The sequence below is a fragment of the Necator americanus genome, chromosome III (genome assembly GCF_031761385.1).
Source record: "Necator americanus strain Aroian chromosome III, whole genome shotgun sequence".
Classification (NCBI taxonomy): Eukaryota; Metazoa; Nematoda; class Chromadorea; order Rhabditida; family Ancylostomatidae; genus Necator; species Necator americanus.
This window is the reverse complement of record NC_087373.1, coordinates 37,146,775-37,161,585: the sequence shown is the minus strand read 5'-3', so window position 1 is coordinate 37,161,585 and position 14,811 is coordinate 37,146,775. Positions and strand designations below refer to the sequence as shown.

The 14,811-nt window shown below is 38.2% G+C and overlaps 3 protein-coding genes across 4 annotated transcripts; 1 reads left to right on the top strand and 2 right to left on the bottom strand.

The window, feature by feature from the left end:
* Nucleotides 1-986: 986 nt before the first annotated feature.
* On the bottom strand, nucleotides 987-6,380 carry RB195_012169 (uncharacterized protein; the record flags this gene model as incomplete). Of its 2 annotated transcripts, XM_064193908.1 has the most annotated exons (5): nucleotides 3,275-3,439; nucleotides 3,504-3,632; nucleotides 3,714-3,830; nucleotides 4,363-4,425; nucleotides 6,345-6,380. In XM_064193908.1, 5 exons carry the CDS (start codon nucleotides 6,378-6,380, stop codon nucleotides 3,275-3,277), a joined length of 510 nt encoding a protein of 169 aa, XP_064051491.1. The 2 variants fall into 2 exon arrangements, with proteins under 2 accessions (XP_064051492.1, XP_064051491.1); XM_064193909.1 differs by lacking the exons at nucleotides 4,363-4,425; nucleotides 6,345-6,380 and adding an exon at nucleotides 987-1,060 and having other exon boundaries at nucleotides 3,319-3,439; nucleotides 3,714-3,734.
* Nucleotides 6,381-8,735: 2,355 nt separating this feature from the next.
* On the bottom strand, nucleotides 8,736-8,981 carry RB195_012168 (uncharacterized protein; the record flags this gene model as incomplete). The annotated part of the gene is made up of 1 exon (XM_064193907.1): nucleotides 8,736-8,981. One exon carries the CDS (start codon nucleotides 8,979-8,981, stop codon nucleotides 8,736-8,738), a length of 246 nt encoding a protein of 81 aa, XP_064051490.1.
* A 462-nt stretch (nucleotides 8,982-9,443) lies between these two features.
* Nucleotides 9,444-9,975, top strand: RB195_012167 (uncharacterized protein; the record flags this gene model as incomplete). Its single annotated transcript, XM_064193906.1, has 2 exons — nucleotides 9,444-9,591; nucleotides 9,827-9,975. The coding sequence occupies 2 exons, from the start codon at nucleotides 9,444-9,446 to the stop codon at nucleotides 9,973-9,975; spliced, it is 297 nt and encodes a 98-aa protein (XP_064051489.1).
* Between the last annotated feature and the right edge of the window lie 4,836 nt (nucleotides 9,976-14,811).

Genomic DNA, 14,811 nt, shown 5'->3' with positions numbered 1-14,811 from the left:
TTTTTTCTTTCTCATCCTTCCAAGCATAGATACTTATTTATTTTTTAAAGTTTTTAATTTTTTTCGATTGCAAAAATAAGAACAACAAAAATAGAATAATAATATAAAATACAGAATATAAAACATAATAATATAAAATATAATATAATAAAAATATGATATCATATATAATATAACATAATATAATATAAAATAGGCGTTCTTATTTTTGCAGAAGAAAAAACTAGAAACTTTATAAACAAATAAGTATCTACTATTTATCAAACTTTATCCTTTAATAAATAGTAGATACTTATTTGTTTTTTAAAGTTTTTTTTTAGTTTTTTCTTCTGCAAAAATAAGAACGCCTGATCAGCGCCGGACCCCACGAACTTTTATTGAGAAATTGGCCAGTGCAAAATCTAAGGTCCACTTCATATAAACTGTGAAAAAAATAGTGTTTAAAAACGAATACACTATTCTGTAACATTGTCTTTGTGGTAAACAGCATTAAAAATTCTACTCGATATACTACTGATAAGGTTATCGATGAAGGTTCGCTCTACATTAGCCCATGCATCAAATATGATGGCCTTCAGCTCAGAGACCAAGGAGTAAGGGGTGTTGTTCCCATACACCTTGTGTACAAGAAAGCTCCACAAGTTCTCCATTAAGGTTTTTTGTTTCGTTGAGATATGGAGAACCACTTGGCCACTCCAGAAATTCGATTCCTTTCGCATTAAGCCAATCTGTAGTTGACTTCGGCACGTGTGCGGACGCATTATTTTGTTGAAAAACTTGGTTACGTATACAAAATCTTGTGAAATATGACAGTAAATGATCTTAAAGCACTTTCTGATAGTCATCGCTGTTCATCTTATACGAGACTCCAACGCAATAGTTTCGTATCCGGAAAACGATCCCACATCATTCACCATCGAACATTTCACTTTCAGTGAGACTTTCACCATCGAATTTACGCCTCGAGAACACTCCTTCCTCTTTCCTCAGATCTCTCCAGTAGTGTCTGTAGCCATCGGACCCATTGAGGTTACACATTTTTTTCGTCGGAGAACACCACCTGAAAGATAGATAGATAGTCAGATAAGTACTTCTATTCGCATGCCAGATTAGCTGCAAATCTATCCTTTTTCCGTTTCGTGCTCAAGTGTGCGTGACCGAACCTAAGCCTAGCAATCTTACGGTGATGGTGGTAAACTTGATTAAAGGCAGCATACCACGAATCTGGGGTGGTACGGATTTCAGGTGGAGTATTCGTATACGGGATCGTAGATTATGGAGACCGGGGTGATTCCGCTCATCTCTCCCTGAATCATTGCATGCAGCCGCCTCCTGAATGCTGTTTTGTACGATGCCTTCTATTGCAGCGCGCCACCCTTGCACGCATATCGTCCCTTACTCCGAATTGATTTTCGACGAATTGCAGGGCGGAGGCGGTGCAAGGGGTGGAGCATTGCAATAGATGGCGTCGTACCAAGCAGCATTCTGGAGGCGGCTGTTTGCAGTGATGCAGAGAGAGATGAGCGGAACTACCTCCGTCTCCAAAATCTACCACCCCGTATACGGATACTCCACCTGAAATCCGCACTACATCAGATTCATGGTATGCTGACTTTAAGGATGTGAGGACAGCAGATCAAGCTACGTAGTACTGTACATTTCGATGCAGACAGGCTGTGCGCGGACTCGTTGCTGTAGAAAGCCATCCGGACCAGGCAACTCTCATCCCTTCTAACTTTCCTGGACGACTGGCAGTGATTTTTCCTTGTGGGCTTCCGTGTTCTTCAGATAGTGGTTGATGCAGTTGTGAGATCGCCGTAGTTCTGCCACGATCTTCCTGTTTGAAACAACAGCCGCGTCGAAGGCACTGAGTTGAGCTTGCTCGGAAGCAGAAAGTTTGGGGGACTTAACCATTAGAATAGGCGATGAAGATTACTCTTTTCGCTGCGTTATTGGCCTATATATGCCCAACTTTGCGTGGGAAAACCATCGATCGTGGGAAAATCTCAGGTGGACCTATCTTTTCCACCAGCCTATTTCTCAATAAAAGTTCGTGGCATCTTGTGCTGATCAGGCATGCTGGGAATTCCTGGCAATGGTAGTGTATGGAGATTTTCGCTGGTGAGAAATACGGTGGCGCGTTGCTCGGCTTTGGAAATCGGTTTCTAGGCTGCTTTTAAGAGAAGCAGTAGTGGACCTAAGATTTTTCACCCCACTGTAACGGAGAGGTTACGGAACATGTAGAAACAGAAGAAATATCTCTTTTTATTCTTTCTTCTTTCTTCTTTTTTTTTTGAGAATTCCCATTAGAAATTCTGACAGTGTCATGTACGTTCCATAAGATTCATCGATTCACGCTAAAACCGATGTTGCGATTACTTCGACGACCTTCGTTCTTCAAACCATCGATCGATTATAATTGACTCGCTATGAAGGTTTGTCGTCTTCTGAGGAAAACTCGCTGAAGAACCAAAAGAGAAAAAGAATTTCCAATCTTGTGGTTGTTATGCGCTGCGCTGCGTAGATTGATTTTGCAGCATCCATAATATTTAGGTCAACAGAAAAACAGCCAGACACTATTTCATTCCTCTATGATCATACTTTTTTTTTTGCGGATTTACCTGAATGAATAGAAACGAATCATCACTATTCTATTAACTGGCAATCCAACCCTATAGTGTTGGAAATTTTACAAAATAGCAGAAAAATAAGATGGAAAAAAAGGAACAAATATTTTTACTTCTGCAAACGTTTTATGGGTATCTCTTCCTCTTGCTATCCGGTTATTTAAAAGCGCTAAAATGGATTTCATATCAAGAAAAACAACAAAATATCAAAATATCAAAAAAAGAAAAACAAAGAACAATTTTTTCTCTGAATATCCTTTTAAGTACTGAACTAAAATTAAAATCGTTTTTTTCTCTTTACTAAAGACACTTGGGAAGGGAATTCTTTTTCCTAACCGAATTCATCTTCTGACTTCTACTTCTCTATTCGTCTAAGGGTAGAGAGGAAACAGAAACTTATTAAATCCATACTAATTTACTCTTACAATTCTACTCTGTTAAAATAAAAAGAAACATCTTATCAAAAATAGAGCTCAAATTAAAAATGATCACTAATTGTTGCATGAAGGCGTAAGGGATCATCCAGAAGGATGATTCAGAAGTTTTGAAGTGAAATAGCTGCTTACACCGATACCGATATTGAGCACAAACGTTCGTATGCATATTTACGATATACAGTAACGACACAGTGTTTAGAAAATCTTTATTTATTCCTTCTGCGGAAATATAGAAAAAACGTTCAAGGGATTACGCTTTTCAAAGTCCGGACAAACGGTCGCCACACAAGCTGAATACGCAAGACGACCACATTTCACATCAGCCATATGAACACCGTAATCATCCATTTCAGCATTAATAAGGAATGATTGCAGCTGAAAATATCCATTAATTGGTTGATTGATTGATTGGTGAAGACAAACGATCAACTAACGTCACCTGTAGGCAGTCTGCTAACAAAAGTTCAAAAGTAACACTGCGCAGTTGACCAGCTTCCTTGGAAATTCCTGTAAGCCTGAGGTTCCTATTGCTGAAGAAATATCCATCATTATAACCGAAGTGGTAGATCTGTAATCGTGTGAGAACTGAGATAGAGTTGAAAGTTGATAGAGTTGCCTACTCTTGGCACAGCTAAAAAAACGCACATACCATTTTTTCGAAACCACGCATAATGTCTTGCAGGCTTCTTTTACTAGCGAATTTTTGATCCACCTGCAAGGTGAGTTCAACTACTGGCTCACGAGCCCAGCGCGGATAATGGGGTTCCTACATAAAAAAATGAATCCTTTGCCTATAAGGGAACATTTAGTTTTTTTTTTTTGTCGTTTATCGCACAGGTGCCGATTCTTATTGGTTGCTGTGAGCCACTGCCGAGCGGTTCTCTGCAACTTGTGCAATTGCACCAAATAGAACGTGCATTGCAATCATCTTGCTCCACAAAAAAGTCAGAACGACCACCAAGCATGGCGCAGTTTCTTCAGCGGTTGCGCTCGAGGTCGCTCGGGTGCGGTGAAGAAGGCAGTTTGAAGGTTCCAGGTAGGTTCACCGCGAATTGCAGCAAAAAGTTGTGCTAGTAAAGGCCCTTCATCGACACGAACCGCTACGCTGCACCGCATCGCACCGAGCGCAGTCGCCTACGCATATGCGCCGTGCTTCATGTCGTTTTCTGACCCTACAATACACAATTGTGGTTGTTGATGTGAATTCCGATTCGTTTAGTGAGCTCAATGATCTGCAACTAATCATAAAGGCAAAAACCGAAAGTAATCATTCACCGAAAGAGAGGAATGCAACCTACCTGCATCCTCATTCGATAACGTTTCCGCGATCCAAAGGATTTGCTTCTGTATCCGCAGACGGCCTGCAAAAACAACGACAACGGTCATGGTGCAGTGCTTCTATATGAAACCATATGGTTAGTATACAAAATATATTGCTCCAAAAGCACAGCTGGGAGAAGAATGTGATGTTGTTCCCCTTCCAGCAATACGTGTAAACAACTGGCGACGATGCCTATGTTCGTTCAAAGTACCGCAACGTATTCGCTGCAATTCACGCACTTACGCCTAATTGAACGCACCTCACAATAATCTGCTGCACTCATAAATCGAGACGAATGGAAGGATATCGAATGCGCTTTTTCACAAATGTAACGTTATAGCACAGGGGCGGTTGTGGTGTAGCCGCTAGAGGTTCCGTTTCTTGCACGATCGATCGGAGGTTCGAATCCGCCCTAGTGCTCACCAAGCCTTTCATCCTTCCAGGGTCGATAAATTGACACCAGACTTGTCTGGGAGGATAAAAACACTGACCTGACACATCGGCTAGCTCCCCGTAGGTCATTGTGTAGGCCAGTTACACGTTCGTAAACCTCAAACGTTTCTGAATTGAAGTGGACGTAGGGGCGCCTCCCCAGCGGATTGTCTAACGCCAGAAACTTTAACTTTAACGTTATAGCGCACGTTACTTTGTAGCGCAGGCGCAACATTCTCCAACACCTGATGCCGCTGTGAAATCACTTTCCATAGTTATCCCAGCCGTCACCTAAACTCGCCCGACCAACCATCAACCGACCTAAGTTGTCGGGAGTGACAATAGAAGAAATTTCCGCAGTGATGTTATCGATTTCACTTCACGGCTGATAGCGAATGATATCTTTTCCCTCGGGCATTCTTTGTGATTTTAAAACAACGAGTGGCGGTAGATGGTCGACAATCAGCCTGCAATTTCGTCCTGATAGAGCTCTACTTTAAAAAAAGGCGCTTAAACGTGTTCATCGACTCAAACACAACATTGGATCACAATTTAGCGAGAGAGTTTGTGAGACGAGGAGGAACAGGCTACTCTTCGGAGCAACTTTGTTTGCCTGTCCGCGCCCCCGCACACTATTTTGCTGGAAACTTACCCAGTTAACTGAACTATATTCCGGTCATCTGTACCTGCATCACTGTAAACAGACGCTGTTTCTTACGACATCCTTTATTGCAACGAGCCACCCTTGCGCCCCGCCCCCGCCTGCGATTCGTCGAAGACCCATTCGGGGCGTAATGGTTGCGCATTGCAACAGAAGCCTCCGTAGGAAAAAAGCATCCCGGGATCGTCCGTTTACACTGATGCAGTGAGAGATGAACGGAATCACCCTCTTCCTCACAATCTACGACCTTTTACAGGGATTACCCGGCTGAAACCTGTACCATCCCAGAGGGTTTGTGGGGTGATGGCTTTAAACGCAGATACGACAGGATTCATATCATTTCCTTCTAGTTGTCCTGAAAAACGGACAACTAGAAAACTAGAGCTAGAGCGAAATGATCCACCCTTTTGATGTGAGCCTCTAAACTTCTTTTCTTCATGTGAATGTTCAGATGGAAATGCGGAAACGACCTTGCCGCTCTCGCAGTGCGCCATTAATTGTCCGTTCGCTCGCACACGCAACGCGTGCGACTGCATTCGCATGCGTGACGCGGCGTTAGGTGCTTCGTGGGCTTGCCGAAACTCAAAGACCGTCAGGCCAGTTCGACTCGTTTCCGGGGGGAGTTTACTGCTCTTTCCTATCGGGAAAAGGATTTTCTCTCATGAAGAAACTTCCGTGTGACGTCACATCGATTCTGTCTGGAAGACTGATTGATGTGGAGGTGAATATCGATAAATAATTCCTTTGCTGAGTGTCGTAGATACATGAAATTCATGGGCGATCCGTAAATTTCCCCGCTTTTCCTCCAGCGTGCTCCTCAAACTACAAAAATCGTTTAGAGTATGTCTCAGATGGTCTGAACTCACCAAGCATAGAAGTGCAAGGAGCAAATGACGGAACATTTCTCAATTTGAGCGTCCCACCTAAGTTTATACCTAATTTTACGTTGTTTTATTAGTTTTCAGCTGGGTATGAACACAGACCTATTACCTCGAACTTGATTGGAGATTCTTCCTTCAACGACAGACGTTTGCAGTGCAACCGACTAAGGTCGTTGCTGAGAATGTAATTGCCGTATCCATACCCCGGTAGAAGCTTTAACATTACTGGTTTATCATTATCCATGTTTTTTCCTGACTCATCTGGAGAAGGTTGATCACTACCTACCACGCTCTACCTACCCTAACTACCTTAAAGGTGGTATACCAGGTGGTGCGGATCTGAGGTGGTGCGGATTTTAGGTGGAGTATCCGTATACGGGGCTGTAGATTATGGAGACGGGGGTAGTTCCACTCATCTCTCCCTGCATTACTGCTGACAGCCGCCTCCAGAATACTGTTTTGTACGACGCCATCTACTGCAACGCTCCACCCCTTGCGCCGCCTCCGCCCTGGGATCCGTCGAAAATCAATCCGGAGTAAGGGACGATATGCGTGCAAGGGTGGCGCGCTGCAATAGAAGGCATCGTCTCTGTTGCAGCGCGCCACCCTTGCGCCCTCCCGCCTGCGATTCGTCGAAAACGGATGAGTCGCAGGCGGGACGGGGCGTAATGGTGGCGCATTGCAAGAGAAGCCGTCGTAAGAAACAGTTCCGGAGTCGTCCGTTTACACTCATACAAGAAGAGATGTTTTTTTTTTTTTTTTTTTTTTTTAAAAAAAAAAAAAAAAAAAAAAAATAACAATTACGAAATAAAATGGAATTACTCTCTTACCCACAATCTACGACCCTGTATAAGTCACAACCCACCTAAAAAACGCAAAAAAACACCAACCCCAATTCGTGGAGTGATGCCTTTAAATGGTTAGATGATTGCTGTGTGCTTATGAATCTAGCTAAGAAATCAGTAATTGTAAATTTTATCAAAGCACAGAAGAAGAGAAAAAATGTTCAGTGTTGTACATTTTTTGTGTAGTTTTGAATTGCTCAATGTTTTCTCCTCGGTGTAGTGAGGATTTGTTTTGGGGTCATTTCAGGTTAACCATGTTCGTGAAAATTTTACTTTAACTGCAAAGATTTCGAGAACGGGTTTCACCTTCTCTAGTAGGAAAATGAAAAGCGAAGAAAAAATAAGTAAAAAACAATGCAAAAAAATACAAAACGGCAGACATAACTAACGTCTAGCAGCTCCGGAATAACTAGTTCCGCCTTTGTAAAATCCACGGTATTTGCGCGTGATTGTTCGCTCGGAAGCTTCAAACAAAGCGGTTATTTGTTCAGATAAACCGCAAATCAATTAGAAAAAAGTCTTGAGGATAAAAACTTGGGAAGTTATCGTTTAGTTTTGATTTTATGAGATTTTCATCTGGAAAGTTTTTAATAGAGAAATGACCAGACATGATTCCATAAGTGAGGGTAGAAAGGGAACAGATGTAGGAAAAGTGCTGACGTTCTTCATTAACCCTCGGAAAAAATGTTTAAAAAAAAGTTTCTAAGGTTTCTTTTTCAAAAAAAAAACAAATTAATTTAAAAAAAACCTCTTTGATTCTTTGTTCTATCCCCCAAAAGTGTCCTATGTATTCAACTTACAAATAAAATATAAATATCAATAAATAATAACAACAAAAACAAATATTAACAAAAAACAAACAATAATAACAATAAATCAGTAATAAATAATATATAAATATATATACATAGTATAGGTAAATAAATATAAAAATTTAGGTAAATATAAAAGTAATCAAAAACATTTCAAGAAGAATTCTAGGTTTTTTAAAGCTACGAATACGAACAATTTATTTCCAACTCTCTGCATCACCTCACTTTTCACAATTACTTTCTTTCCTTTTGACTCTTCTGTTTTGTTTTTTCATCCGTTTTTTTTCAGAAATCTTTTTTTATTTCTCAAAATCTTTTTTTCTGCCCGATGCCGCTCATAAGAGGACTTCAGCTACGGCTAGCAGTCGTGGTTATAAATCCCTTGTTTTCGCTTCAGAATTTTATGAAAAAACAAGTTTTGGCGAATTTCGTGTTCTCGTGCAATTTCAGTTCAAGTTAACCGTTTAGAAATACTCGCTTATATACATAATTCTTGGACTTTTTATCGTCGATGGAGAGGTTTGTGAAAATCTGCAAATTTCTCTCGTGAATTTTTTTTCTAAACCCGTTGTTTGTGTGGATCCAGTTTAGCCGGGAATGAAACAACACACGACTAATTCGACTTTTCCTACGAAACATTTCATTTCTTTCTGGTTTTGCGCCACAGCATGAGAACATTTCACTCCCTTCCGTTTTATCTTCTGAAATTATCTGACTCTTCACTCCCTCTCTCCGTCCTCAATCGCTTTCCACTTTCTACGAAGGGCGAATCCTGCGGGAACTCGCTCATCATTGTCATTATTGCATTGGCTTGCGACATTCGGTCGGTCGGTCCGTCGGTCGGTCAACTGCTCTGAAACATATACGAAAATGGGCGTGTCCGGCGAAGATTTTCGGGAAGATTCTGAGTCCAGGGAGCACTTCAGCTGAGTTCTCCTCAAATACCCCTGGCTGACTGTCCTCATCTCTACAGTTAACTCTGAAATATTAGGTTCAAAGATGAATAATTTCCGGCCAGGTACATGATACCTGTTGTTGTTGTTGTTATTATTTACGCATACAATAGGATGCTCAAAGAAAGGAAAAAAGGATTTAAAAAAGGAGGAAAAAAGTATTTTCGTCGTCGCTAAGCAGGAAAAACTTCGGTTATTGGTTAGACAACGCTCCAGTGTTGCGCAAGTTACGTTTAAGTTTTTTTCGTTTACTTTTAAAAATGGAAAATAAAAAAATACACTTACGCTTTGTGATGCTTTGGGAATTTAAACAAGGTAATATTTCTGCAGCTCAAAAAAAAAAAACGCGGTGTGCCCGTTGAAGGACTCATAACCGATCGAGCGGTTAGAAATTTTCCCCCTCCAATTCCGTTCTGGAGATTTGATGACCTTAGACCTTGAAAACCAGGATAAAAAATACGATCCAGGGCGGCTATGAGGATGGAAGGAGTTCCCTTGGAATTCAGGAAAAGGAGTCACCCTTCAGACCTCGAAGATAATATTTTGGAGTCAATATTGGAACGAAATCCACGTCCAAACAACGAGAAAGTTAGCAGAGAAGCGCAAGACGTCACAATCAACTGTTTGCAATCACGGGAAAAAAATTATGAGAAAAAAAGCGAAAATTATTTATGACTCAACCTAATGGAGACGTTTAAGCTGGACAAATGGAGAAATCGTTGATTAGAGCTAGTGATAGCCAGGATCGATTCGTGTTTACTGCTGCTGCTGGTGGTGCTGCTAAAATAAACAAACAAGTTGTAAAAATGTCCACGAGTGGGTCGTCGAATGCGCCGGCGTGCAGTCGAGCTTATCAGACTTTTGTTTGCTAATTATCAACGCTCGGCCACATGGGAGTGAGCGTAGTTTTGAGTCAACGTCGCCTCCACCACCGCCTCCACCACCACCGCCACCACAGGAACCGGCCAGTTGCTCTGTTTCTGAGTTTTCGATGGATTGTTCATGATAGTGACTCTCTTACGTCACTAGATTCTAAATCTGTTTTTTTTAATTTTATTTTCTTATTAATTTCTATTTTATTTATTAACTTTCACTTTTTGTCTGTCTTTTCCGTGTTTATATAGTTTTGCTGTAATACCAAGGGTTTTTTCAAATACGAGATGCATTCGAGAGAGATTTTTTCTCCCATACTTCGCTTTTTTGTGAGATTTTAGTCCTTTTTACTTATTTTATTTATTCATTTTTACTTCTTGACTTTACTTTTTTACTGCCTGGAATTCTTTTTCATACTCGAAATGTATTTTAGCGAGCTCCTTTTTTGTTTTCGTTACATTTTTGCTTAAAATATTAATATTAGTCCCTTATAAACAAAAAAGACTTTAAGCCCTCGCATTCTTTTTCTTTTTTTCCTAGGTGGTTTTATCAAAACATATACTATCTTCTCTTTCCTGGTATTTAATTAATTTTTATTCGACCGTAGAAGGTCAGGCTTGGCAATCTACTAAGTAAACAAACGAGTAATAGGCTCGGATCAGTTTTCACAGAAAATTAATTAAGAAAATCAAATTAATCAATTGACCTGCAAGAAGAAAAGTAGATCCGAAAAAATCTTGGAGAATTTTTCAATGTAGCGAATCAGTTTAAAAGGAATCCATTTTATCACCATCTGCTAAAAAGAAAGATTAAATCAAAGAGTAAATTGTGAATGTTTGCTGATGAGTTTTCCGGAAAAAGTTCTTCGGAAAAAACCTTCAATCTTTGGCACTATTACCAGGAACAACGAACACATGCATACGTATGTATTTACGTAAGAGCTATTCTTGGGGTCGGTTTGCTTTGTCGCGCAAGATTGCAGCGGTTTTTTTCCTGCGTTTTTTTTCCGGGGAGAAGAAAAAATCTCCTGACTGTGTTTGATCAATTTCTGTTTTTTTTTCCTCGATTCATCTTCAAACACCTGAAGTTGTGCTTAAAGTTAGCTGCTCCGTTAAGTATTTAACCAAGAAAAATGGGTTAGTGTTTTTTTTTGGGATTTTAAGGTATTTCATTGCACTTTTATAAGACTTGGTCCCTGATTTTCATGATTTCATCACCAAATAATATTACTAATTTTCATAGCTTACCGACATTTTCACATTTTCCAAGGGTCTTAATTCCCACTCATTCTAGTTTATGTTTTTTTTTTATTACTAAATCGTTCTTTGCGTTTACCGTTCGGTTGACTAATCCTTGCTCATTCTCTTTCTATTTTTTCTTTGGTACTGGATTTTCTATTATTTATTTGTACCCATTTCTTGCCTCTTACTCTTGGCACACCTTTGATCGTAATAAATAAATAAATGAATAAATAAATATCCTTAGGATTTTTACGAAATCACTACCCTGCATTTCGTGAATCTTTTTCTGAGTGTGCACAATCTTGTGAGCTTTTAAAGACAATTTTTTTTGTTTTTCTTTGTTTTATTTTTGTTTTTGTTATTTACTTTTGGCATTATATATTAGTAGATATATTAACATATATGTTAGTATTACTTATCATTTTTTGATGGTTATTATAGCAACTGGAAGTCATTCTTTCGACTCATCCAATTAATTTTCAATAATGCATAATTTTTATTTAATTTCTACGTTTTTTTTTTCTGAAAACGATTTTCAAGTTTAGAAACTAGAACTATAGCGCTTGCTTTGTGATTTTTATGGTTTTCCGGCCCCCATATACATGAGAATGTCCCAAAATTACTTTATAATAATTTGTGAATCTTTCTTGAGTGCAGCGATATTTAAAGATTTCAGAAGCAGTTTTTCAGTACTATATATATGAACACATTTATTTATTGATTAATATACATTATAGTATTATTTATTGTTTTTGATAGTTATTATTTGTATTTCTTATGATGAGGTGTTCTTATGATTTTTCTTTAACGATTTTAAATTTTAAATTAACGTTCAATAGCACATGGCCTCTTTTTTGTTTTTTTTATTTCTACATATTAGGAATTTTATTCAATTTTTCCCTATTTTTTCAGCTTTCTTCATTTTTTTTCTTCTTTTTTTTTAGCGTTTTTGAGTTTAAAAACAGTAACTATGGATCGAGAGGATTCTCATGTGACTCCAGAAAGATCATTAGTGACTATAGTTTCGTTCAATTAGTAGAAACTCTAATGACTAGCGCTAATTTTAACCTATCGATGCATAAGAGAGGCGAGATAAGCTTTAGCCGCATTCATAGAAGAACCATGGCGCCGATGAGCTCATTTTAAGAAGTAATTTGAATTTCGCGCCTGACGAATGATACGAAATTCCCTCCCGGGTACGAAATTCTCATTCCATTCTTCTTTTATCCAAGGTTTGCTATATACGCATGGTGAATCTTTACCGTCTTCGTGTTGGAAAAACTCAGGAATTTTCTTGAAGGATTTTTTTAGTTGAAGAAAAATCTTATTCCTAATCGTAGAAATCATAGAATCGTAATCATTGAAAGGTTTTATCTTTTGATCAAAAATTTTTGATCTTTTGATCTTTTGATCTGGTCGATAGGAATCAATTGAGGGCAAAATTCGCGATTAGTATACAGCTTTCGTCCTCCTTGCTTTTTTACATTCTATTTCTGATTTTTTTTTACATTTTTACTTTCTTTTTACATTTTTTTTGGAAGCCCCTCAAAAACAATTTTTTTGCAATTCAAGTGGATTTTTTTTTGCAAATTTCTAGCTAGGAATTCCAGGAACAAATTTCTTCAACTTTAAAGAGAACCTTATCACATAAGGCAGTGTAGTGCTCTCTTTTTTGTGAATATTCGAATATTCACAAGTCGAATAAACGAATAAACGGGTAAATCGCGATTCCATTCGAGTAGCTCTGATCACTACGGAAAACTAGACATATTGTTCCTGACACTGGTTTTTTTTCCTACGACACTTGAGAAAATTACCCGTTCGAGTGTACGGAACAAGGCCATAACACTTCGGGATTCTCCCGTCCTGTGAATATTGTGTGGAATAATTTTCTCCCGTTCCTCTCTTAGAAGCGAGGCCATTTTTCCCGTGAACCTCATTCGGAATTCTTTTGCTCTGGTTGTTGTTGTTGATTCTTCCCGTCGTTTCTTTTGTTTTTAATTTCTCAACTCACATCCGAGTTGAAGTGTTTTTTGCTTGGGTTTACATATTCACGCAATCTTCATGGAATTGCTTAGAAATCGAGAATAAAATAGAATTCAACAGTGGTTGACTGTGGATTACAGTAGAAAATGTCAAAATTCTGGAAATTTCCGCAAAAGCATTTGTGAATGGATTCTACAATGATAAGCTCGTTAATTTGAAACAGGTCGCTATATTATTATTTATTTACTATTATTTATGTAACCTTTATTGCACATTTATTATTTATTTATATGTATTTATTATTATTTATATATTATTTATTACGCATTTATTATTCATTTATTTGTATCTATTATTTTATTTATTTATATGTATTTTATGCTTTTATGTACTTATTATTTATTTACTTTATATCATTGTATTGTACGATATTTTATTATTACTATATTATTACACCGAGTACTTCATCATTATATTATCGTATTTTATTGCATTATTTATATATCTGTATTTACTATTTGTTTGTTTTTCTTTGTTTATTATATTGTTTATTGTGTTTGTTGATTATGTTTATTGTTGTTTATTCACTGTGGTAATTTGAAAAAATACCCACAGAACTTGAAAATCTTACTGTTGCTGCTTCCTATTGCTTATATCATATTTCTTCCTCCATTTTCCTCGCGGACGATCGAGGCCTCGAAAGAAATTCGCTAATTTCTCTCGGATAGGTCCACTCTTCCGAGTGGACGCCGAGGCGCCAGCACCATTGCGCATCAGATTATGACCGATTCGCTCATTAGCCGGGGCGAGAAATGTTTCCGTTCCTCCATATGGAAGTGTTTACCAGAAACGGTCACCTTAACTCATTCTTGAGGTCAGCGGACATATGTGGAGGACGTAACTGCTCTTCTTTGTGTATTTTTTCTGGCTTTGCATAAATTCTGAGCAGAAAATTCTGGAGCGAATCTCACAAGCTCAGTGATTTTTGATGAACTGTTGCTTTCTGTTTTTTTTTGTTATCTTTTTTCTAGAACTCTGCATTCTTTTTTATCAGGAAACATCAATTTTTAGTCCTCTTTTTAGCGTAGGGACCAATCTTTTTTTTCCATTTTTTCATTTCTCGCTTTTTCATTTCTTTTCTCCCTTACATTTTCGTCTAGGTGACAAGAGATCTCATTCACATTTCTGGATGAGCAGATCATGCCCACGAGATGCGGAAAACAAACCTTGTGTCCAGATCAATATATTGATTGGTTCCTTGCAGACAAGATCAAAAAAGCGATCTTTACGATCCGTTCATAGATTGAGTGGTGGCGTTTTCGCGCTTTCTTTTCGTCTGAGCACTGTATCGATGCGTAAAAGCGATAACTGCAATGCAAATGACTCATTACTACTGAACACTCGTTGTTTCACGTTATTGATCGATATCGATTCGTTAATTGCAGACATTCAATCTATCCGGATTCTGAGGGATTCTTGTTTTAGCCGCGCTTTCCCTTTTTTTTCGTTATTTGTGTAAAATTCTAAATCATTCAAGGCGTATGAGTTCGCCTGGGGGGTTTCGAAAGAAAATTAGGGATGTTTATTCTGGATTATTTTCCTTTGATACGATCAGAGTAATTATGTTTATTTATTATACTATATGTATATGTTATATATTATATATGTTATTATATATGTTTATTTATTATATTGTATTATATTATATATTTATGTTTATAATACGAAATTCCTCTTTTACC